This window comes from Melanerpes formicivorus, unplaced genomic scaffold, assembly GCF_026170545.1.
Source record: "Melanerpes formicivorus ecotype bairdi unplaced genomic scaffold, bMelFor1.0.p_v2 SCAF_14, whole genome shotgun sequence".
Lineage (NCBI taxonomy): Eukaryota > Metazoa > Chordata > Aves > Piciformes > Picidae > Melanerpes > Melanerpes formicivorus.
Window position 1 is genome coordinate 18,331,751 of NW_027142366.1, and position 25,239 is coordinate 18,356,989.

The 25,239-nt window shown below is 61.8% G+C and overlaps 1 protein-coding gene across 1 annotated transcript in view; it reads right to left on the minus strand.

Annotated features, from left to right (window-relative positions):
• Positions 1-25,239, minus strand: part of RAB40C (RAB40C, member RAS oncogene family) — a 52,526-nt gene that overhangs the window by 11,385 nt on the left and 15,902 nt on the right. The window contains exons 3-4 of the mRNA XM_068147267.1: positions 18,650-18,710; positions 12,331-12,391 (exon numbers count right to left, since the gene is read on the minus strand). Coding sequence (XP_068003368.1) covers positions 12,331-12,391; positions 18,650-18,710 — 122 coding nt within the window. The remainder of the gene's footprint in view (positions 1-12,330; positions 12,392-18,649; positions 18,711-25,239) is intronic.

Sequence of the window (25,239 nt, forward strand, 5' to 3'; positions counted from 1 at the left end):
CCAGCTCTCCCACCCTGGCCCCACAGAGGAGGATCTGCAGCCTCTGCTCATCTCTGTGGCCTCCTCTCGCTCCTCTCCAGCAGCTCCAGGTCCTTCCTGTGCTGGGGGCCCCAGAGCTGGAGGCAGTGCTGCAGGTGGGGGCTGAGCAGAGCAGAGCAGAGGGGCAGAATCCCCTCCCTGTGCTGCTGCTGTCCCTGCTCTGGCTGCAGCTCAGCACTCAGCTGGCTCTGGGCTGCCAGGGACCACTGCTGGCTCCTGGGGACTTTGTCACCAGCTGACAGCCCCAAGGCCTTCTCCTGCAGGCTGCTCTCAGCCACTCCTCACCCAGCCTGGGTTTGTGCTTGGGATTGCCCTGCCCCAGCTGCAGGACCTTGCCCTTGGCCTTGCTGACCTTCATGAGGCTGACATGGGCCCAGCTCTGCAGCCTGCCCAGCTCCCTCTGGATGGATCCTTCCCTCCAGCCTGCCCAGCTCCCTCTGGATGGATCCTTCCCTCCAGCCTGCCCAGCTCCCTCTGGATGGATCCTTCCCTCCAGCCTGCCCAGGTCCCTCTGGATGGATCCTTCCCTCCAGCCTGCCCAGCTCCCTCTGGATGGATCCTTCCCTCCAGCTGCCAGCTGAGCCACACAGCTTGGTGCCATCTGCATCCCTGCTGAGGGTGCCCCAACCCCAGTGCCCATGGGGCTGAGGGAGATGTTCAACAGCCCTGCTCCCAGCACTGACCCCTGAGGGCCTCCTACACACAGCACAGTGAGGGAGGGAGCTACCAGCACGTGTCCTGGTACCTGTCAGAGCCCCCCCATCCCCAGCAGAGCTGCTCCTTCAGCCCCTGACATGGAAAATCCACCACAGAGATGGGAAACACAACCTCCCCAGAGCTGCTGGCACACAGCCCTGAGGCTGTGCTGCTGCCAAAGGCTGTGAGGCACAGGGGGGAGTCTGAGCAGGGCCATGGATGTGACACTCCCCCATGCAGGGCAAAACACTCAGCAGGGGCACACCTGCAGCACATGGGGGTGGAAAGGGCCAGGACTGAGCCACAGAACCACTGCAGACCTCCCCCAGAGTCATGTCTGGAGCTGGGCCTGAAGAACAGAATGCTCTGGGTTGGGATGGAAGGGAGCTCAGAGCTCATCCAGCTCCAAGCCCCTGCCATGGGCAGGGACACCTCCCACCAGCACAGCTTGCTCAGGGCCTCATCCAGCCTGGTCCTCAACACCTCCAGGCAGGAGGCAGCCACAGCCTCCCTGGGCAGCCTGGGCCAGAGTCTCCCCAGCCTCACTGCAAAGGATTTCTTCCTCCTCTCCACTCTCAGTCTCCTCTCTCCCAGCTCAAAGCCATTGGCCCTGGGCCTGGCACTCCCAGCCCTTGGCCCAAGTCCCTCCCCAGCTCTCCTGGAGCCCTTCAGGCACTGGGAGGCTGCTCTGAGGTCTGCCTGCAGCCTTCTCTTCTCCAGGCTGCACATCTCCAGCTCTCCCAGCCTGGCCCCACAGGGGAGGTTCTGCAGCCTCTGAGCATCTCTGTGGCCTCCTCTGGCTCCTCTCCAGCAGCTCCAGGTCCTTCCTGTGCTGGGGGCCCCAGAGCTGGAGGCAGTGCTGCACCACAAGGGAAAATGCAGCAGTTGATCTCCTTAGGGCAGCTCTGTCCCAGAGGAGCTCTGTCAGGGTCACTGCAAGGATGACAACACAACAGTGAGGAGGTTCTGTCAGCTAACAGCAGCTCCTGGCTCAGAACCCAGATGCTGTTCTGGAGCAGGGCCCCAAGGAGAAGCTCCAAATGTCAAACCCTGGCTGCTGTTTTCTGGAGCATTCTTTAGGAGCCTCTGGAGCTGCTCCACTTTGAAGTTTGCATCAGCCATGCAAGGAGGAGGGATCCTAGTTTTGGAGCTGATGAAGGCTGAGTGCCCTGGGCCTGGCACTCCCAGCCCTTGGCCCAAGTCCCTCCCCAGCTCTCCTGGAGCCCTTCAGCTACTGGGAGGCTGCTCTGAGGTCTGCCTGCAGCCTTCTCTTCTCCAGGCTGCACAGCCCCAGCTCTCCCAGCCTGGCCCCACAGGGGAGGTTCTGCAGCCTCTGAGCATCTCTGTGGCCTCCTCTGGCCCCTCTCCAGCAGCTCCAGGTCTCTCTTGTGCTGGGGGTCCCATACCTGGCCCCAGCCCTGCAGGGGAGGTCTCCCCAGAGCAGAGCAGAGGGCAGGATCCTCTCTCTCCAGCTCTGGCCACCCTGCTTTGGATGCAGCCCAGGCTGCCCTTGGCCTCCTGTGCTGCCAGTGCCCATTGCTGGCTCCTGCCCAGCTCCTCCCCCCCAGCACCCCCAAGGCCTTCCCTGCAGTGCTGCTCTCAACCTCATCCCCCCCAGCCTGGGTTGGCTTTGAGGGCTGTCCTGACCCAGGGGCAGGGCTCTGCACTTGGTGCTGTTGAACCTCTCCAGCTTTCCCAGGTCCTTTTGGCAGCCATCCCACCCCTGTGGCCCCTCAGCCACACCACTCAGCTGCCTCTCATCTGCAGAGCTGCTGAGGGTGCCCTGACCTCACTGTTTGTATCTCTGATGTTCATGGAGCTCAACAGGGCCAAGTGCAAGGTCCTGCACCTGGGGCAGGGCAATCCCAACACAAATCCAGCCTGGGGGGAGGGAAGGGCTGAGAGCAGCCCTGAGGAGAAGGCCTTGGAGGTGCTGGGGGTGCAGAGCTGGCCAGGAGCTGGCACTGAGTGCTGCCAGCCCAGCCCCAGCCTGGCCTGGGCTGCTCCCCAGCAGGGTGGGCAGCAGGGGCAGGGAGGGGATTCTGCCCCTCTGCTGTGCCTGCAGGGCTGGGGCAGCTCTGGGGCCCTCAGCACAGGCAGGGAGCTGCTGGAGCAGGGCCAGAGGAGGCCACAGCAGTGCTGGGAGGCTGGAAGGCCTCTGCTGGGAGGCCAGGCTGGGAGGGTTGGGGTTGTGCAGCCTGCAGAGGAGAAGGCTCCAGGCAGACCTCCTGCTGGCCTTGCAGAGCTTCAAGAGGCCAGAAGAGAGCTGGGGACAGAGTGCTGAGCAGGGCCTGTTGGGCCAGGCCAAGGGGGGATGGTTTGAAGTGCAAGAGGGAGGCTGAGAGTGGAGAGAAGGAGAAATGTTTGGTGCTGAGGGTGGGGAGAGCCTGTGCCAGGCTGCCCAGAGAGGTGGAGCTGCCCCATGGCTGGCAGCAGTGCAGGGCAGGCTGGTTGGGGCTGGGAGCAGCCTGCTGTGGCTGCAGCTGGCCCTGCTGGCTGCAGGGGCTTGGACTGGTTGAGCTGGAAAGGTCCACCCCAAGCCACTCATGATTTCCCACAGCTGAGAAACTCCACTACAGCAAAGCTGCTTCCCCAGAAGCCACTCAAGAAGCTTGGACTGGATGAATTCAGTAGTCCCTTCCAACACAGCCCAGCCCATGGCCCCATTGCAGTGCTGTTGGTGCTCCCCCAGCAGCAGACAGGGATCTGGTGTCCCAGTCTCAGGGTGCTGGGGCTTGGTAGGGGCCTCTGGAGCTCACCCAGCCCAGCCCCACTGGCAGGGCTGCTTCACCTGGAGCAGCTCAGCCAGGCACACATCCAGCTGGGCTGTGAATGTCTCCAGAGAGGGAGACTCCAGCACCTTTCTGGGCAGCTGCCCCAGGCCTCCAGCACCCTGAGGTGAAAGGAGTCCCTCCCCATGTTGAGGTGGCTGCTGTGCCCCAGGCCCTCACTGCACTCCAGAAGCCTCTTCCAGCAGGAGGCCTCACATTGCAAATGCAGTCTGGATAGCACCCAGAGCCTCTGAGCTTTCTGTTCCCTTTTGCTGTGTCTCTCTTTCCACTTGCAGCTCCCAAGGCTGCCCATGGGAAGGAGGGAGAGCCAGGAAACAGCAGAGCAGAGAACTTGCTGAGTGCCTTCCCAGACCAACTGCCAGCAAGCGCAGCACAGTCTGCTGAATCCCCTTCTGCACTGACAGCTCCCTTCAGCCAAGAGGAGCAGGCCAGGACCCCCTTGGTGCAGGCTGCTCCTGCTAGCAACGTGCTCAAGGACAGAGCCTTTCAGCCTGCTGGCAGCTGCCACCTGCACCTTCTTCTTTCCACCCCCCCATGGGATCCTGGGGTGCAATGAGAGAAGTGTGGCCAGCAGGGCCAGGGAGGTTCCCTTCCCTCTCTGCTCTGCCCATGGGAGACCACAGCTGGAGTGCTGGGTCCAGCTCTGGGCTCTCCAGTTCAAGAGGGACAGAGAACTGCTGGAGAGAGTCCAACAAAGACTGTGAATATGCTGAAGGGCCTGGAACATCTCTGCTGTGCAGGCTGAGAGCCCTGGGGCTGGGTAGCCTGAGGAGGAGAAGGCTGAGAGGGATCTGCTCAATGTCTCTCAATAGCTGAGGGCTGGGGGGCAAGAAGCAGGGGCCAGGCTCTGCTTGGTGTTGCCCAGGGCCAGCACAAGAGGCAATGAATCCAACCTGGAATGCAGGAGGAGAAAGTTGTTTGGTGTGAGGGACAGGGAACTGCTGGATAGAGTCCAGGGGAGGCTATGAGGATGATGAAGGGACTGGAACAACTCTGCTGTGAAGAGAGGCTGAGAGCCCTGGGGCCTGGAGAGGAGAAGGCTAAGAGCTATCTGCTCAATGTCTATCAATATGGGAGGGGCTGGGGGGCAAGAAGCAGGGACCAGGCTCTGCTTGGTGGTGCCCAGGGCCAGCACAAGGAGCAGTGGACACAAACTGGAGCCCAGGAGGTTCCACCTCAACAGGAGGAGAAACTTCTCTGGTGTGAGGGTGGCAGAGCCCTGCAGCAGGCTGCCCAGGGGGGTTGTGGAGTCTCCTGGTGTGCAGACTTCCAAGCCCCAGCTGCTGTGTGCCCTGCCCTGGCTGCTCCTGCTCTGGCAGGGGGTTAGACTGTGTGATCTCTGGAGGTCCTTTCCCCCATTGCCATGCTGTGGTTCTGTGATTCTTTGTCCTTGTTCTTCAGGATAAAACATCAGCAAAACCAGGGAGCCCCAGGTCCGCAGGAGCAGCATTTCTGTTGCCTGCCAGCTCCCCCTCCAGTCACAGCACAGCTCCAGGCCTTCAGGATTAGAGTCCAGCTGTCAAGCAAAGCTTCCCAAAGGTCAGAAGGTACCAAGGGCAGGTTGGCTGATGCCTTTCACAGCCTGCCCTGGCCTGGGAGGGAGCCTCCAAGGGCCTCCTGTCCCACCCCCTGCAGGCAGCAGGGACAGCTCCAGCCAGAGCAGGCTGCCCAGGGACACAGCCAGGCTGAGCTTCAATGGCTCCAGGGATGGAGCCTGCACCACCTCCCTGGGCAGCCTGTGCCAGAGTCTCCCCAGCCTCCCTCTGCAGAGCTCCCTCCTGCTGTCCAACCTAACTCTGCCCTGCTGCAGTTTCAAACCATTGTCTCTCATCCTATCCCCACAGACCCCTCTCAAGAGTCCCTCCCCAGCTCTCCTGGAGCCCTTCAGGCACTGGAAGGCTCTGAGGTCTCCCTGCAGCCTTCTCTTCTCCAGGCTGCACAGCCCCAGCTCTCCCAGCCTGGCCCCACAGGGGAGGGTCTGCAGCCTCTGAGCATCTCTGTGGCCTCCTCTGGCTCCTCTCCAGCAGCTCCAGGTCCTTCCTGTGCTGGGGGCCCCAGAGCTGGAGGCAGTGCTGCAGGTGGAGGCTGAGCAGAGCAGAGCAGAGGGGCAGAATCCCCTCCCTGTGCTGCTGCTCTCCCTGCTCTGGCTGCAGCTCAGCACTCAGCTGGCTCTGGGCTCTCTCAACCAGGCTCAGCTGCTCAGGGCCTCATCCAGCCTGGCCTTCAGCACCCCCAGGCAGGAGGCAGCCACAGCCTCCCTGGGCAGCCTGGGCCAGAGGCTCAGCAGCCTCACACTCAACAACTTCTGCCTCAGCTCCACTCCAACCCTGCTCTGCCTCAGCTCCAAACCCTTCCCCCTGGGCCTGCCTCAGACCCCCTCAGCAAAAGTTCCTCTGCAGCCTTCCTGCAGGATCCCTTCAGCTCCTGGCAGCAGCTCTGAGGAGCCCCTGGAGCCTTCTCCTCTGCAGGCTGCACAGCCCCAGCTCCCTCAGCCTGTGCTCCCAGCAGAGCTGCTCCAGCCCTGGCAGCATCTTTGTGACCTCCTCTGGTCTCTCTCCAGCAGCTCTGTCTGCAGGCTCACACCAGGCTCACAAGGAAGCAGCAGCTCAAGGTGGGAGGGAAGCAGCCTGCTGACCCATCAGGGCCAAGAAGCCTTCTCCCAGAGCTGCCTCTCCTTGCACAAGCACAGCAGGTCTGTGCTGGGGGGCAGCCAGGGCTCCCCCAGAGAGCTCAGCTCAGCCTGGGCAGAGGAGGGAGGAGGTGGCCAGGAAAGTCTCCCTTGCTGCTGCTCTCCCCTGCTGGAACAGAGCTGCTGTTGAAGAAGCCTGGAGGACCCCCTCCAGCCTGGGCTTCTCTGGCCCACAGGATGAAGTAAACCACAAACAGGAGGTCCAGGGCTGACAGCAAGCAGAGCTCTTTGTCTCCCCTGCCTGCTCCTTGGGAGCTACGTGTGGCCATGGCTTCCAGCTGGCACCTCAGACCTTGGCTCCTGGGCTGCTGTCTCCTGCTGCCAAAGCACTTCCCACCAGCTCACCACACTGGGGAGGATGGAGGGGGGGAGTCATTCATCACTCAGCTTTGGATAGAACAACTTGGCAGGCAAGGTGGAGGCTCCTCCAGCAGCTGGACAGCCTCACGGGAAGGATCTGAGGCAGGGAAGGTACTGCAGCAAGCAGGGAAGTTACTGCAGCAAGCAGGGAAGGCAGAGCAGAGCCTGCACCTCAAAGAGCCAAGGAGCCAGCAGCTCCCTGCTTGCTGGGGAGCCCTGAATGAGCTCAGCAGCAGCTACCCAAACCACCTCCCTGAGCAGAGGCCACACTGACAGCCTGCCCTGGCCTGGGAGGGAGCCTCCAAGGGCATCCTGTCCCAGCCTCTGCAGGCAGCAGGGACAGCTCCAGCCAGAGCAGGCTGCCCAGGGACACAGCCAACCCCCTGCAGGCAGCAGGGACAGCTCCAGCCAGAGCAGGCTGCCCAGGGACACAGCCAACCCCCTGCAGGCAGCAGGGACAGCTCCAGCCAGAGCAGGCTGCCCAGGGGCACAGCCAGGCTGAGCTTCAATGGCTCCAGGGATGGAGCCTGCACCACCTCCCTGGGCAGCCTGTGCCAGAGTCTCCCCAGCCTCCCTCTGCAGAGCTCCCTCCTGGTGTCCAACCTAACTCTGCCCTGCTCCAGTTCCAGACCATAGCCTCTGGTCCTGTCCCCACAGCCCCTCTGAGCAGTCCCTCCCCCTGCCTGTGGGTCCCCTGCAGGTACTGAAGTGCTTCTGAAGGGGCTGAGGCTCAGCCCCAGGCAGTCAGGCCAAGCTGTCACTGGGGGCAGTGCTGCAGCCTCTTGCATCTCCTGCAGCTTGGCTGCTGCTGGGCTTCCCCAGCACTGGAGGTGGAAGTTCTGCTCCTGTACACTTGGCCTCTAGAAAAGGATTTGAGGACTCAAGTCAGTCAGTCAGTCAAGTTAGTCAGGCATCAGCACATTTCACAGTCTCACAGTATAACTTAGGTTGGAAAGGACCTCGAGGATCATCGAGTCCAACCTATCAACACAGACCTCATGGCTAGACCATGGCACCAAGTGCCACATCCAATCCCCTCTGGAACACCTCCAGGGATGGGGACTCCACCACCTCCCTGGGCAGCACAGCCCAATGACGAACGACTCACTTGGTGAAGAACTTTCTCCTCACCTCCAGCCTAAACCTCCCCTGGCACAGCTTGAGACTGTGTCCTCTTGTTCTGCTGCTGGCTGCCTGGGAGCAGAGCCCAACCCCCACCTGGCTCCAACCTCCCTGCAGGGAGTTGCAGAGAGCAAGAAGGTCTCCCCTGAGCCTCCTCTTCTCCAGGCTAAGCAACCCCAGCTCCCTCAGCCTCTCCTCACAGGGCTGTGCCCCAGACCCCTCCCCAGCTTTGTTGCCCTTCTCTGGACACCTTCAAGTCTCTCAATGTCCTTCTTGAGCTGAGGAGCCCAGAGCTGGACACAGGACTCAAGCTGTGGCCTGAGCAGTGCTGAGCACAGGGCACAAGGACTTCCCTGCTCCTGCTGGCCACACTCTTCCTGATGCAGGCCAGGATGCCCTTGGCCTTCTTGGCCCCCTGGGCACACTGCTGGCTCCTGTTCAGCTGCTGTCCACCAGCACTCCCAGGTCCCTCTCTGCCTGGCTGCTCTCAGCCACTCTGACCCCAGCCTGTAGCTCTGCCTGGGGTTGTTGTGGCCAATGTGCAGCCCCTGGCACTTGGATGTGTTCAATCTCCTGCCCTTGGCCTCTGCCCATCTGCCCAGCCTGTCCAGGTCCCTCTGCAGAGCCTCTCTACCCTCCAGCAGATCAACTCCTGCCCCCAGCTTGCTGTCATCTGCAAGCTCACTGCTGATGGACTCAATGCCCTCCTCCAGATCATCAATGAAGATGTTAAAGAGCACAGGGCCCAGCACTGCTCCCTGGGGCACACCACTGGTGCCTGGCTGCCAGCTGGCTGTGGCACCATTCACCACCACTCTCTGGGCTCAGCCTCCAGCCAGTTCCTAACCCAGCTCAGAGAGCTGCTGTCCCAGCCAGGGGCTGACAGCTTGGCCAGGAGTTTGCTGTGGGGGACGGTGGCAAAGGCCTTGCTGAGGTCCAGGCAGACCTCATCCACAGCCTGCCCCACAGCCACCAGGCAGTCACCTGGGCATGGAAGGAGCTCAGGTTGGTCAGGCAGGACCTGCCCTTCCTAAATCCATGCTGGCTGGGCCTGAGCCCTTGGCCATCCTGTAAGTGCTGTGTGATTGCACTCAAGGTGACCTCCCCAGACCTCCCCAGGAGGTGTGCTCTGTGTTTGCAGGCTGCTCTGACACTCTGCAGCCTCCTCAGAAGGTCCAGCTCTCCTCACTGCCCTGCAGGAGCAATCAGCTCTGTGTGGGAAGGCCAAGAGTGAGGCCCTCCCTGGCAGTGCCTGTTCAGAGCCCAGAGCTGCTCTCCCCTCCAAGCTGCCAGCCTGCTGAGGCCACCTGGCCTGCTGCTCTCCAAGGGAACCTGCCCAAGCCCTCCTGTCTTCAGGCTCCCCTTGTGCTCCTGCTGGGAAGCTCCTTGCAGAGCCTCAGCCTCTACCCAGGGAGAACTTCTGCTCATTTTCAGTGTGAAGCTGTCAGGGAGAGGTTCATGGAGTCACAGCATAGGTTGGGTTGGAAGGGAGCTTCAGGATCCTCCAGCTCCAAGCCCCTGCCATGGGCAGAGACACCTCCCACCAGCACAGCTTGCTCAGGGCCTCATCCAGCCTGGTCCTCAACACCTCCAGGCAGAAGGCAGCCACAGCCTCCCTGGGCAGCCTGGGCCAGAGTCTCCCCAGCCCCACTGCAAAGGATTTCTTCCTCCTCTCCACTCTCAGTCTCCTCTCTCCCAGCTCAAAGCCATTGGCCCTGGGCCTGGCACTCCCAGCCCTTGTCCCAAGTCCCTCCCCAGCTCTCCTGGAGCCCTTCAGGTGCTGGGAGGCTGCTCTGAGGTCTGCCTGGAGCCTTCTCTTCTGCAGGCTGCACAGCCCCAGCTCTCCCAGCCTGGCCCCACAGGGGAGGTTCTGCAGCCTCTGAGCATCTCTGTGGCCTCCTCTGGCTCCTCTCCAGAAGCTCCAGGTCCTTCCTGTGCTGGGGGCCCCAGAGCTGGAGGCAGTGCTGCACCACAAGGGAAAATGCAGCAGTTGATCTCCTTAGGGCAGCTCTGTCCCAGAGGAGCTCTGTCAGGGTCACTGCAAGGATGACAACACAACAGTGAGGAGGTTCTGTCAGCCAACAGCAGCTCCTGGCTCAGAACCCAGATGCTGTTCTGGAGCAGGGCCCCAAGGAGAAGCTCCAAATGTCAAACCCTGGCTGCTGTTTTCTGGAGCATTCTTTAGGAGCCTCTGGAGCTGCTCCACTTTGAAGTTTGCATCAGCCATGCAAGGAGGAGGGATCCTAGTTTTGGAGCTGATGAAGGCAACACAAGCTGAGAGCTCCCCTGGGAAAGCCACAATCAAACCAACCTGACAAAGCTCCCAAGGCAGAGCTCAGACAGGGAGGGTCAGGCAGGGCCAGGCCTTGTCCTCCATACCCTCAGCTGCTGAGTCCTGCTCCAGAAAGTAAGCCAAGCCCCAAGGAGGCTTTTCCCATAGCAGCCCAGGAAAGTCTGGCACTCCCTCACAGAGCCCCAGCATAGTGAGGCTGGAAGGGAGCTCTGGAGCTCCCCCAGCCCAAGCCCTGCTCCAGCAGGGCACCCCCAGCACCCTGCCCAGCAGCACAGTGCCCAGGGGGGGTTGGAAGCTCTCCACACCAGCAGACTCCACAACCTCTCTGGGCAGCTTGCTCCAGGCCTCCAGCAGCCTCACCCCAAACAACTTTCTCCTCCTGCTCAGCTCCAACCTCCTGCCTGACACTTTCTGCCCCTTGCTGGCCCTTCTGCTGGCCCTGGGCAGCACTCAGCAGAGCCTGGCCCCAGCCTCTTGCCCCCACAGCTCCTTTAGCTCTTGCTGAGCATTGCTCAGCTGCCCTCTGGGGCTGCTCTTCTGCAGGCTCTCAGCCCCAGGGCTCTCAGCCTTTGCTGCTCCCAGAGCTGCTCCAGGCCCCTCAGCAGCTCTGCAGCCTGCCCTGGGCTCTCTCCAGCAGTTCTCTGTCCCTCTGCAACTGGGGAGCCCAGGACTGGCCCCAGGGCTCCAGATGTGGACAGAGTAGAGGAGGAGGGGAACCTCCCTTGCCCTGCTGGCCACACTCTTCCTCATGCCCTCCAGATCACCTTTGGCCTTCTTGGCCAAGGGCACATTTCTGGCTCCTGGGGAACCTGTCCCCAGCACTCCCAGCTCCTTCTCCATGGAACTACTTCCCAGCAGGTCTCTCCTCACCTGCCCTACTGCAGGAGGTTGTTCCTCCCCAGGGGCAGGACTCTACACCTGCCCTGCTTGAACCTCCTGAGTTTCCCTCTGCCCAGCTCTCAGCCTGCCCAGGTCATGATGAATGGCAGCACAGCCTGAGCCAACCTTCCAGCTCTGTGCCATCAGCACACTGGCTGAGGGTCCCCTCTGTGCCTCCATCCAGGTCACTGATGCAGATGGTGAAGAAGAACAAACCCAGGGCTGACCCCTGGGGAACACAATGAGCTCCAGGCCTCCAGCTGGACCCTGCCCCTCTGAGCTCTGTCCTTCAGCCAGTTCTCAACCCACCTCAGCTCCTTCCCTCCCCTCATTCCATGCTGGTGACACCCAGATGCTCCTGGCACTTACAGAGAGCCTTTCCCTCTGATGCAAGATGTGCTGCTTTCCACAGCTCTTGACTTCATACAATCAACCAGGTTGGAACAGACCTCAGAGATCATCAAGTCCAACCTATCCCCCAGCACCATCTGATCAACTCAACCATGGCACCAAGAGCCTCATCCAATCCCCTCCTGAACAGCTCCAGGGATGGGGACTCCACCACCTCCCAGGGCAGCACATCCCAAGGGCCAACAACTCTCTCTGGGAAGAACTTTCACCTCACCTCCAGCCTGAACCTCCCCTGGCACAGCTTGAGACTGTGTCCTCTTGTTCTGCTGCTGGCTGCCTGGGAGCAGAGCCCAAGCCCCACCTGGCTCCAACCTCCCTGCAGGGAGTTGCAGAGAGCAAGAAGGTCTCCCCTGAGCCTCCTCTTCTGCAGGCTAAGCAACCCCAGCTCCCTCAGCCTCTCCTCACAGGGCTGTGCCCCAGACCCCTCCCCAGCTTTGTTGCCCTTCTCTGGACACCTTCAAGTCTCTCAATGTCCTTCTTGAGCTGAGGAGCCCAGAGCTGGACACAGGACTCAAGGGGTGGCCTGAGCAGTGCTGAGCACAGGGCACAAGGACTTCCCTGCTCCTGCTGGCCACACTCTTCCTGATGCAGTCCAGGATGCCCTTGGCCTTCTTGGCCCCCTGGGCACACTGCTGCCTCATGTTCAGCTGCTGTCCACCAGCACCCCCAGGTCCCTCTCTGCCTGGCTGCTCTCAGCCACTCTGACCCCAGCCTGTAGCACTGCCTGGGGTTGTTGTGGCCAAAGTGCAGCCCCTGGCACTTGGATGTGTTCAATCTCCTGCCCTTGGCCTCTGCCCATCTGTCCAGCCTGTACACGTCTCTCTGCAGAGCCTCTCTACCCTCCAGCAGATCAACTCCTGCCCCCAGCTTGGTGTCATCTGCAAGCTCACTGCTGATGGACCCAATGCCCTCATCCAGCTCATCAATGAAGATGTTAAAGAGCACAGGGCCCAGCACTGATCCCTGGGGCACACCACTGGTGACTTCTTCCTGGAAGGCTTTCACAGCTGAAAGGAGAAGCCCCAAGGGGCACAGAGAGCAGCACTCACCTGGGCGCCTCTGGAGTAGGATCTGAAGATGGTGCAAAATCTTCCTTGCCCTGAGGTGTCCCTGCAGAGAGGAAAGGTCACAGCTGAGAAATGGGGAGAACAGAATACCCTGCTGCACACCCCCTGCTGCACATCCCCTGCTGCACATCCCCTGCTGCTCATCCCCTGCTGCACATCCCCTGCTGCTCATCCCCTGCTGCACATCCCCTGCTGCGCATCCCCTGCTGCTCATCCCCTGCTGCACATCCCCTGCTGCACATCCCCTGCTGCACATCTCCTGCTGCTCATCCCCTGCTGCTCATCTCCTGCTGCACATCCCCTGCTGCCCATCCCCTACTGTGCACCCCCTGCTGCCCATCCCCTGCTGCACATCCCCTGCTGCCCATCCCCTGCTGCACATCCCCTGCTGCTCATCCCCTGCTGCACATCCCCTGCTGCACACCCCCTGCTGCACATCCCCTGCTGCCCATCCCCTGCTGCACACCCCCTGCTGCACATCCCCTGCTGCACATCCCCTGCTGCACATCCCCTGCTGCCCATCCCCTACTGTGCACCCTCTGCTGCCCATCCCCTGCTGCCCATCCCCTGCTGCCCATCCCCTGCTGCTCATCCCCTGCTGCACATCCCCTGCTGCTCATCCCCTGCTGCACATCCCCTGCTGCTCATGCCCTGCTGCTCATCCCCTGCTGCACATCCCCTACTGCTCATCCCCTGCTGCACATCCCCTGCTGCTCATGCCCTGCTGCTCATCCCCTGCTGCCCATCCCCTGCTGCACATCCCCTGCTGCTCATCCCCTGCTGCACATCCCCTGCTGCTCATCCCCTGCTGCACATCCCCTGCTGCACATCCCCTGCTGCTCATCCCCTGCTGCCCATCCCCTGCTGCACATCCCCTGCTGCTCATCCCCTGCTGCACATCCCCTGCTGCTCATCCCCTGCTGCACATCCCCTGCTGCTCATGCCCTGCTGCTCATCCCCTGCTGCTCATGCCCTGCTGCACATCCCCTGCCGCACATCCCCTGCTGCTCATCCCCTGCTGCACATCCCCTGCTGCTCATCCCCTGCTGCACATCCCCTGCTGCTCATCCCCTGCTGCACACCCCCTGCCGCACATCCCCTGCTGCACATCCCCTGCTGCACATCCCCTGCTGCTCATCCCCTGCTGCTCATCCCCTGCTGCACATCCCCTGCTGCCCATCCCCTGCTGCTCGTCCCCTGCTGCTCGTCCCCTGCTGCTCGTCCCCTGCTGCTCGTCCCCTGCTGCACATCCCCTGCTGCACATCCCCTGCTGCTCGTCCCCTGCTGCTCGTCCCCTGCTGCACATCCCCTGCTGCTCATCCCCTGCTGCTCATCCCCTGCTGCACATCCCCTGCTGCTCATCCCCTGCTGCACATCCCCTGCTGCACATCCCCTGCTGCTCATCCCCTGCCGCACACCCCCTGCCGCACATCCCCTGCTGCACATCCCCTGCTGCTCATCCCCTGCTGCACATCCCCTGCTGCACATCCCCTGCTGCACACCCCCTGCTGCACATCCCCTGCTGCACATCCCCTGCCGCACATCCCCTGCCGCTCATCCCCTGCTGCTCATCCCCTGCTGCTCATCCCCTGCTGCACATCCCCTGCTGCACACCCCCTGCTGCACATCCCCTGCCGCACATCCCCTGCCGCTCATCCCCTGCTGCACATCCCCTGCTGCACATCCCCTGCCGCACATCCCCTGCTGCTCATCCCCTGCTGCACATCCCCTGCTGCTCATCCCCTGCTGCACACCCCCTGCCGCACATCCCCTGCCGCTCATCCCCTGCTGCACATCCCCTGCTGCTCATCCCCTGCTGCTCATCCCCTGCTGCTCATCCCCTGCTGCACATCCCCTGCTGCTCATCCCCTGCTGCGCATCCCCTGCTGCGCATCCCCTGCTGCACATCCCCTGCTGCACATCCCCTGCTGCTCATCCCCTGCTGCACATCCCCTGCTGCACATCCCCTGCTGCACATCCCCTGCTGCTCATCCCCTGCTGCACATCCCCTGCTGCTCATCCCCTGCTGCACATCCCCTGCTGCACATCCCCTGCTGCACACCCCCTGCTGCACATCCCCTGCTGCACATCCCCTGCCGCACATCCCCTGCCGCTCATCCCCTGCCGCTCATCCCCTGCTGCTCATCCCCTGCTGCACATCCCCTGCCGCACATCCCCTGCTGCTCATCCCCTGCTGCTCATCCCCTGCTGCACATCCCCTGCTGCACATCCCCTGCTGCACATCCCCTGCTGCTCATCCCCTGCTGCTCATCCCCTGCTGCACATCCCCTGCTGCACATCCCCTGCTGCACATCCCCTGCCGCTCATCCCCTGCTGCTCATCCCCTGCTGCTCATCCCCTGCTGCACATCCCCTGCTGCACACCCCCTGCTGCACATCCCCTGCCGCACATCCCCTGCCGCTCATCCCCTGCTGCACATCCCCTGCTGCACATCCCCTGCCGCACATCCCCTGCTGCTCATCCCCTGCTGCACATCCCCTGCTGCTCATCCCCTGCTGCACACCCCCTGCCGCACATCCCCTGCCGCTCATCCCCTGCTGCACATCCCCTGCTGCTCATCCCCTGCCGCTCATCCCCTGCTGCACATCCCCTGCTGCTCATCCCCTGCTGCTCATCCCCTGCTGCACATCCCCTGCTGCTCATCCCCTGCTGCACATCCCCTGCTGCTCATCCCCTGCTGCTCATCCCCTGCTGCTCATCCCCTGCTGCTCATCCCCTGCTGCACATCCCCTGCTGCTCATCCCCTGCTGCGCATCCCCTGCTGCGCATCCCCTGCTGCACATCCCCTGCTGCACATCCCCTGCTGCTCATCCCCTGCTGCACATCCCCTGCTGCACATCCCCTGCTGCACATCCCCTGCTGCTCATCCCCTGCTGCACATCCCCTGCTGCTCATCCCCTGCTGCACATCCCCTGCTGCACATCCCCTGCTGCACACCCCCTGCTGCACATCCCCTGCTGCACATCCCCTGCCGCACATCCCCTGCCGCTCATCCCCTGCCGCTCATCCCCTGCTGCTCATCCCCTGCTGCACATCCCCTGCTGCACATCCCCTGCTGCTCATCCCCTGCTGCTCATCCCCTGCTGCACATCCCCTGCTGCACATCCCCTGCTGCACATCCCCTGCTGCACATCCCCTGCTGCACACCCCCTGCTGCACATCCCCTGCCGCACATCCCCTGCCGCTCATCCCCTGCTGCACATCCCCTGCTGCACATCCCCTGCTGCACATCCCCTGCTGCACATCCCCTGCTGCACATCCCCTGCTGCTCATCCCCTGCTGCGCATCCCCTGCTGCACATCCCCTGCTGCTCATCCCCTGCTGCGCATCCCCTGCTGCACATCCCCTGCTGCACATCCCCTGCTGCTCATCCCCTGCTGCGCATCCCCTGCTGCGCATCCCCTGCTGCACATCCCCTGCTGCACATCCCCTGCTGCTCATCCCCTGCTGCGCATCCCCTGCTGCTCATCCCCTGCTGCTCATCCCCTGCTGCACATCCCCTGCTGCTCATCCCCTGCTGCACATCCCCTGCTGCTCATCCCCTGCTGCGCATCCCCTGCTGGTCATCCCCTGCTGCTCATCCCCTGCTGCACATCCCCTGCTGCACATCCCCTGCTGCACATCCCCTGCTGCTCATCCCCTGCTGCTCATCCCCTGCTGCACATCCCCTGCTGCTCATCCCCTGCTGCACATCCCCTGCTGCACATCCCCTGCTGCTCATCCCCTGCTGCACATCCCCTGCTCCTCATCCCCTGCTGCACATCCCCTGCTGCCCATCCCCTGCTGCCCATCCCCTGCTGCACATCCCCTGCTGCCCATCCCCTGCTGCACATCCCCTGCTGCTCATCTCCTGCTGCACATCCCCTGCTGCTCATCTCCTGCTGCACATCTCCTGCTGCTCATCCCCTGCTGCACATCCCCTGCTGCACATCCCCTGCTGCACATCCCCTGCTGCTCATCTCCTGCTGCTCATCCCCTGCTGCTCATCCTCTGCTGCTCATCCTCTGCTGCCCATCCCCTGCTGCGCATCTCCTGCTGCTCATCTCCTGCTGCTCATCCCCTGCTGCTCATCCCCTGCTGCACATCCCCTGCTGCACATCCCCTGCTGCCCATCCCCTGCTGCGCATCCCCTGCTGCACATCCCCTGCTGCACATCCCCTGCTGCACATCCCCTGCTGCGCATCCCCTGCTGCGCATCCCCTGCTGCACATCCCCTGCTGCTCATCCCCTGCTGCACATCCCCTGCTGCACATCCCCTGCTGCCCATCCCCTGCTGCGCATCCCCTGCTGCTCATCCCCTGCTGCACATCCCCTGCTGCACATCCCCTGCTGCGCATCCCCTGCTGCACATCCCCTGCTGCTCATCCCCTGCTGCACATCTCCTGCTGCAGCTCCAAAGGGCTCCTCCAAATACAGGGCAGGTCCTGGAAGGCCTTTAAAATGATTGTGGGACCCAAACTGCCCTTCAGGGTGCTTTGGGGAAGCCTAGGTCACCACTGCTGGTTCCAAACAGAGCCCAGAGGTCCTCCCTGGCATTGTGCTTCCCATGAAGATGGTGCAAGCCAAAGCCACTCAGCTTTGTGATGGCTCAGGATGGATCTCATCTGACTCCCCCGGGCAACATATTTTCTCTCTGGTTCCCCACAGTCCACTTCTAAGTCAGAGCTCTGGAGAGCTCTGGAGAATCACAGAATGGCCTAGGATGGAAGAGACCTCAGAGATCATCTTTGCTGGTGACAGGGACATGGCCCTGAGGCACCCTCAGCAGGTCTGCTGATGACACCAAGCTGTGTGGTACTGCTGACAACTGGAGGGAAGGATCCATCCAGAGGGACCTGGGCAGGCTGGAGGGAAGGATCCATCCAGAGGGACCTGGGCAGGCTGGAGGGAAGGATCCATCCAGAGGGACCTGGGCAGGCTGGAGGGAAGGATCCATCCAGAGGGACCTGGGCAGGCTGCAGAGCTGGGCCCAGGACAACCTCAGGAGGTTCAACAAGACCAAGGGCAAGGTCCTGCAGCTGGGGCAGGGCAATCCCAGGCACTGCTAGAGGCTGGGCAGGGACTGGCTGGAGAGCAGCCCTGAAGGAAAGGCCTTGGGGGTGCTGGGGGAGGAGAAGCTCAGCAGGAGCCAGCAGGGAGCACTGGCAGCCCAGAGAGCCAAGCAGAGCCTGGGCTGCAGCAAGAGAAGTGTGGCCAGCAGGGCCAGGGAGGGGATTCTGCCCCTCTGCTCCACTCTGCTGAGACCACAGCTGCAGCTCTGGGGCCAGCTCTGGAGCCTCTGTGCCAGGAAGGCTCTGGAGGGGCTGGAAGGTGTCCAGAGCAGGGCCAGGAGGAGGAGCAGAGGGCTGGAGCTGCTCTGCTGTGAGCACAGCCTGAGAGAGTTGGGGTTGTGCAGCCTGCAGAGGAGAAGGCTCCCAGGAGACCTCCTGGGGGCCTTGCAGAGCTTCAAGAGGCCAGAAGAGAGCTGGGGACAGAGTGCTGAGCAGGGCCTGTTGGGCCAGGCCAAGGGGGGATGGTTTGAAGTGCAAGAGGGAGGCTGAGAGTGGAGAGAAGGAGAAATGTTTGGTGCTGAGGGTGGGGAGAGCCTGTGCCAGGCTGCCCAGAGAGGTGGAGCTGCCCCATGGCTGGCAGCAGTGCAGGGCAGGTTGGTTGGGGCTGGGAGCAGCCTGCTGTGGCTGCAGCTGGCCCTGCTGGCTGCAGGGCTTGCCCTGGATGAGCTGGAAAGGTCCACCCCAAGCCACTCATGATTTCCCACAGCTGAAAAACTCCACTACAGCAAAGCTGCTTCCCCAGAAGCCACTCAGGAAGCTTGGACTGGATGAATTCAGTAGTCCCTTCCAACACAGCCCAGCCCATGGCCCCATTGCAGTGCTGTTGGTGCTCCCCCAGCAGCAGACAGGGATCTGGTGTCCCAGTCTCAGGGTGCTGGGGCTTGGAAGGGGCCTCTGGAGCTCACCCAGCCCAGCCCCACTGGCAGGGCTGCTTCACCTGGAGCAGCTCAGCCAGGCACACATCCAGCTGGGTTCTGAATGTCTCCAGAGAGGGAGGGAGACCCCAGCACCTCTCTGGGCAGCCTGCCCCAGGCCTCCAGCTCCCTGAGGTGAAAGGAGTCCCTCCCCATGTTGAGGTGGCTGCTGTGCCCCAGGCCCTCACTGCAGGATCAGCCAGCAAGCCCCACTGCATGCCTGGGGATGCTCTGTGCTCTCCACAGCCCAGCACAGCCTCCCACCAGCACTCAGCACTCCTGCTCTGACAGCCAGTGCCTGCCCCCCCCACTCACCAGAGCTCCAGCTTGACCCTCCTGCCATCCAGCAAGATAGTAGTGGTCTTGTAGTCAATTCCTGGAAGGGAAACAAGAAGCAGCTGAGCAAACCCTGAGCAGGTCCTCAGAGCTGGAGCCCAAAGCAGCTCTGCCCACCCCCAGCCAGCACTTTGTGTTGAGAGAGTCACAGCAGGGCTTGGCCTGGGAGGGACCCTGCAGATCCCCCAGCTCCAGCCCCTGCCATGGGCAGGGACCCCTCCCACCAGCACAGCTTGCTCAGGGCCTCATCCAGCCTGGTCCTGAACACCTCCAGGCAGGAGGCAGCCACAGCCTCCCTGGGCAGCCTGGGCCAGAGTCTCCCCAGCCTCACTGCAAAGGATTTCTTCCTCCTCTCCCCTCTCAGTCTCTTCTCTCCCAGCTCAAAGCCATTGGCCCTGGGCCTGGCACTCCCAGCCCTTGTCCCAAGTCCCCCCCCAGCTCTCCTGGAGCCCCTTCAGCCCAGCTCTGGGCTGAGGAGTTCAGCCCCATGCACACAGCCAGGAGCTGACATCCTCAAGTGAAGCTCAGCACAGCCCTGAGCTCCTGAGAGCTGCAGGGAGCGGCTTGGCAGCTCTGGGGCCTGCAGCCAACAACCTGCAGAGCCTCTTGCAGAGCCCTGGGCAGGAGAGCTCCTTCCACCTGTGGAAGTTGCCCCAGCTGGTGGAGTTGATGCCCTCTTCTATTGCAAGCTTGAGGAGGGCCTCAGAGACTTGACAGAAGGAGACCTTCCAGCCAGGCTGGAGGTGGCTGTGAGCAACCTGCTGTGGTGTGAGGTGTCCCTGGCCATGGCAGGGGTTGGAGCTGGCTGAGCCTTGAGGTCCCTCCCAGCCCAGGCAGTTCTGTGATGCTGTAGCTGTGCAGGGTGCTCCTGGCTCACTGCTGCATCAGCCAGAGAGGCCCTGGAAACCCTGGGCCCCAGCACAGGGGCAGTCACCACTGCTGCCCACCTCACACTTCTGGTCCCACTGAGCCTCCTGAGCTGTGGCCCAGGCCCTGCAGCCCCAGTTGCAGCTGGTGAGGAAGCTGAGCAGCCCAGATTGCTTTCCTGTGCCCACCCCCAGCTCAGCACTGCCTTCCCCCTGGGGTCACAGAGCCGCAGCAGCCACTAGGTGCCAGCAGTGCACAGAGGCTGCTGGCAGCCTGAGAGCCATCGGCAGAGCCTGGGGCCAGGGCTGCTCCTCTGCCTTCCCATTCCAGGCAGCACCAACAAGCCAAAGGAACTCTGCAGACTCTGATCGCTGTAGCTGTCAGGGATTCCCCCACCTGAGATCACCTCACAGCCAAGCACAGCTCAGTCCCACACTGACATTCACTCCCTGCCAAAGCAGGGCAGGATTCCCTGGCAGGGAGGTGCTGCCACAAACCCCATGGCAAGCTCCTGCCTGGGCACAGCAGCCCCAGCAAACCAGCCCCAAACCAGCCCCAACACAGCAAACCAGTCCCAGCCCGAGGAAACCAGCACCAACACAGCAACCCAGCCCCAGCAAACCAGTCCCAGCCCCAGGAACCCAGCCCCAGCAAACCAGCCCCAACCCAGCAAACCAGCCCCAACCCAGCAAACCAGCCCCAACACAGCAACCCAGCCCCAACCCAGTCCCAACACAGCAAACCAGCCCCAACCCAGCCCCAACCCAGCAAACCAGCCCCAACCCAGCAAACCAGCCCCAACCCAGCAAACCAGCCCCAACCCAGTCCCAACACAGCAAACCAGCCCCAACACAACCCCAGCCCCAGGAACCCAGCCCCAACCCAGCCCCAGCCCCAGCAAACCAGCCCCAAACCAGTCCCAGCCCCAACCCAGCCCCAGCCCCAGCAAACCAGCCCCAACCCAGCCCCAACACAGCAAACCAGCCCCAGCAAACCAGCCCCAACCCAGCCCTAACACAGCAAACCAGCCCCAGCCCCAGCAAACCAGCCCCAACCCAGTCCCAGCCCCAACCCAGCCCCAGCCCCAGCAAACCAGCCCCAACCCAGTCCCAGCCCCAGCAAACCAGCCCCAACCCAGTCCCAGTCCCAGCAAACCAGCCCCAACCCAGTCCCAGCCCCAGCAAACCAGCCCCAACCCAGTCCCAGTCCCAGCAAACCAGCCCCAACCCAGTCCCAGCCCCAGCAAACCAGCCCCAACCCAGTCCCAGCCCCAGCAAACCAGCCCCAACCCAGTCCCAGCCCCAGCAAACCAGCCCCAACCCAGTCCCAGCCCCAGCAAACCAGCCCCAACCCAGTCCCAGCCCCAGCAAACCAGCCCCAACCCAGTCCCAGCCCCAGCAAACCAGCCCCAACCCAGTCCCAGCCCCAGCAAACCAGCCCCAACCCAGTCCCAGCCCCAGCAAACCAGTCCCAATCCCAGTCCCAATCCCAGTCCCAGCCCCAACCCAGTCCCAGCCCCAGCAAACCAGTCCCAATCCCAGTCCCAGTCCCAGCCCCAACCCAGTCCCAGTCCCAGCCCCAGCAAACCAGCCCCAGCCCAGCCCAGCAGCTGCCTCCCCAGCTCTGCCTGGCCCCGGGGCCATGGGGGCAAAGGAATCACTCTGCCTGGCAGCTTGGTTGGTGTCAGCCCAGCTGCCTGTGGACCAAGAGTCAGCCTGAAGCAAGGCAGTGATGATGCCTGGGAAGCAAGCCTGGGCTGCTCCCTCTGCTTCAGCTGCCAACTGCTCTGCCTGCAGAGGCTCAGACTGGCTGGGGCTGGAAGGGACCTCTGGAGGGCATCCAGGCCAACCCCCTGCCAGGGCAGGAGCAGCCAGGGCAGGGCACCCAGGGACACAGCCAGGGGGGGCTTGAAAGTCTGCAGGGAAGGAGACTCTGGGCAGCCTCTGGGCAGCCTGCTCCAGGGCTCTGCCACCCTCCCAGGGCAGAAGTTCCTCCTCATCTTTAGATGGAACTTCCTATGGTCAGGTTTGGGCTCAGTGCCTCCTGTCCTGTCCCTGGGCACTGAGGAGCACTGAGAATGGAACAGAACAGAACAGAACAGAACAGAACAGAATAGAATAGAATAGAATAGAATAGAATAGAATAGAATTAACCAGGTTGGAAGAGACCTTCCAGATCATCACCTCCAACCTATCATCCAACACCACCTAATCAACTAACCCATGGCACCAAGCACCCCATCCAGTCTCCTCCTGGATACCTCCAGGGATGGGGACTCCACCACCTCCCTGGGCAGCACATCCCAGTGGCCTGGGACTGGGAAGAACTTTCTCCTCACCTCCAGCCTGAACCTCCCCTGGCACAGCTTCAGACTGTGTCCTCTTGTTCTGCTGCTGGCTGCCTGGCAGCAGAGCCCAACCCCCACCTGGCTCCAACCTCCCTGCAGGGAGTTGCAGAGAGCAAGAAGGTCTCCCCTGAGCCTCCTCTTCTCCAGGCTAAGCAACCCCAGCTCCCTCAGCCTCTCCTCACAGGGCTGTGCCCCAGACCCCTCCCCAGCTTTGTTGCCCTTCTCTGGACACCTTCAAGTCTCTCAATGTCCTTCTTGACCTGAGGAGCCCAGAGCTGGACACAGGACTCAAGGGGTGGCCTGAGCAGAGCTGAGCACAGGGCACAAGGACTTCCCTGCTCCTGCTGGCCACACTCTTCCTGCTGCAGGCCAGGATGCCCTTGGCCTTCTTGGCCCCCTGGGCACACTGCAGGCTCCTGTTCAGCTGCTGCCCACCAGCACCCCCAGGTCCCTCTCTGCCTGGCTGCTCTCAGCCACTCTGACCCCAGCCTGTAGCTCTGCATGGGGTTGTTGTGGCCAAAGTGCAGCTCCTGGCACTTGGACTTGTTGAATGCCATCCTGTTGGCCTCTGCCCATCTGTCCAGCCTGGCAAGATCCCTCTGCAGAGCCTCTCTACCCTCCAGCAGATCAACTCCTGTCCCCAGCTTGCTGTCATCTGCAAGCTCACTGCTGATGGACTCAATGCCCTCATCCAGATCGTTAAAGAGCACAGGGCCCAGCACTGCTCCCTGGGGCACACCACTGGTGCCTGGCTGCCAGCTGGCTGTGGCACCATTCACCACCACTCTCTGGGCTCAGCCTCCAGCCAGTTCCTAATCCATCACAGTGTGCTCCAAGAGTCTGGCCCCAGCCTCCTGCCACCCCTTAGATGTTTGTAAGCATTCACAAGGCCTTCCTCAGCCTCCTCTGCTGCAGGCTGCCCAGCCCCAGCTCCCTCAGCCTCTGCTCAGAGCTGCTGCAGTGCCCTCAGCAGCTCAGTGTCCCTGTGCTGGACTCTCCCCAGCAGTTCTTTGTCCTTCCTGAGCTGGGGAGCCCAGAGCTGGAGGCAGGACTCCAGGTGAGGCCTGGAGAGGGGGAGGAGAACCTCCCTTGACCTGCTGGAGCTAAAGGAAACAAATCACTTCTCACTGCCCTTAAAACCTGCTGAAAAGGTGGAAGGGCTCAGAAGGGAAGGGAAGGCTGCAGGCTCCAGCTCCAGCCCCTGAGGGCTGGGCAGCACATCCTGGGCTGTTCTCAGCCTCTCAGCTGATTCCAGCCCTGCTTTGGGCTCCTCCTCACACTGCCACCGGCTGAGCCTCTGCCTCTGGAGCTGGGAGCTGAGCTGGCAGAGGGAGCCCTGCAAAGCCCTGGGCTGCCAGCCCCTCCCCTCCCCTCTGCAGGGCTGGGATTCACACTCCTGGGCAAGGCTCCAAGGGAATTCCAAACCTTTCTTGCCTTCTGCCAGTTGGTGAAAGGAAGCCCCCAGAGAGCCAGCCACTGTCCCAGGGGAAGGCACAGGATGTACTCCAGGAAGCTCTGACCTCCTCCACAGCACCCTGCATCAGGATGAGCTGAGGAGCCCCACAGCAAGCTCAGCTGAGCTCCAGCTTCAGCCCACAGTCACCCCTGGTGTCAGTGGGGACAGGAGAAGCCCTGCAAGGCTACAAGCAGCTCTCTTCCAGCACCACACAGCTCTTTGGAGCAGCCTGCCCAGAGAGGTGCTGCAGCCTCCTTCCCTGGAGACCACCAAGCCCCCCCTGGCTGTGTCCCTGGGTGCCCTGCCCTGGGGGCTCCTGCTCTGGCAGAGGGCTTGGGCTGGATGAGCTCCAGAGGTCCCTCCCAGCTTCCACCATGCCAGGATTCTACTTTGGTTCTGTACTCCTGCTCATGAGATCCCAAACCTGCAGGGGCCAGGCTGGGGATGCTCAGCCTGGAGAAGGCTCCAGGGAGACCTCAGAGCAGCCTTCCAGTAGCTGAAAGGAGCTACAGGAAGGCTGCAGAGGGACTGTTCCCAAAGGCCTGCAGGGACAGGATGAGAGGCAATGAGAGCAGAGGAGACTGAGATTGGCTGTGAGGAACAAGTTCTGCCCCAGGAGGCTGCTGGAACCCTGCAGCAGGTTGCTCAGGGAGGTGGCTGAGGCTCCAGCCCTGGGGACAATCAAGGTCAGGCTCACCAAGGCCCTGAGCAAGCTGCTTGGAGGATGTCCCTGCTGAGTGCAGGGGGGGTGGGCTGGATGAGCCTTGGAGACCCCTCCCAAGCCAACCCATTCTATGACTCCCTGGTTGGATCAGATGAGCCTTGGGGTCCCTCCCAGCCTGGCACTCTCTGATGCTGTGCTGTGCTCCCTGCTGGCACCACACCACCTTTCCCCTGCCAGCAAAGGGACAGCAGAATGAGCCCTGCTCTGGAGAGGGCAAACAGGCTGCAGAGATCCCTTCCAACCCCTACCCCTCCATGGCTCCACCTGGGGAAGGGCCACATCTGCATGAGGAAGAGCACAGCAGCAGCAGGAGGGGGGAGGAGGCAGCAGGCCAGCAGAGGCATGGAAGGCAGAGGGGAAAGGCAGAGCCAGGAGGGGTATCTGTGTTCCATGCTGCTCTGGGGCTCCCCATGAAACAGATTCCTCTCCCTGGAGAGCTGCTTTCAACAGCCCCAGGGAAGGAGGCTGCAGAAAGACTGACTGCTGCCAGCACAGCAGGTCCCTGGCTTGGGGTCAGAGGAAAGGAGACAACTGCTCCAGGGAGAAAGACACTCCCTTGGAGTGCTGGTGGGCAGCAAAGTTCTCCAGGGGGCAGCAATGGGGTCCTGGGGTGCATCAAGTGAAGTGTGGCCAGCAGGATGGGATGGGATGGGATGGAATGGAATAGAATAGAATGGAATAGAATGGAATGGAATGGAATAGAATGGAGTGGAATGGAATGAAGTAGAATAGAATGGAATGGAATAGAGTGGAATGGAATGGGATGGGATGGGATGGAATGGAATGGAGTAGAATAGAATGGAATGGAATGGAGTGGAATGGAATGGGATGGGATGGGATGGAATGGAATGGAGTAGAATAGAATGGAATGGAATGGAATAGAGTGGAATGGAATGGGATGGGATGGGATGGAATGGAATAGAATGGAATGGAATAGAATGGAATAGAGTAGAATAGAATGGAATGAAATGGAGTGGAATAGAATGGAATGGAATAGAGTGGAATGGAATGGAATGGAATGGAATGGAATGGAGTAGAATAGAATGGAATGGAATGGAGAAGAATAGAATGGAATGGAGTGAAATGGAATGGAATGGAATGGAATGGAATGGAATGGAATGGAATGGAATGGAATGGAGTAGAATGGAATGGAATGGAATGGAATGGAATGGAAT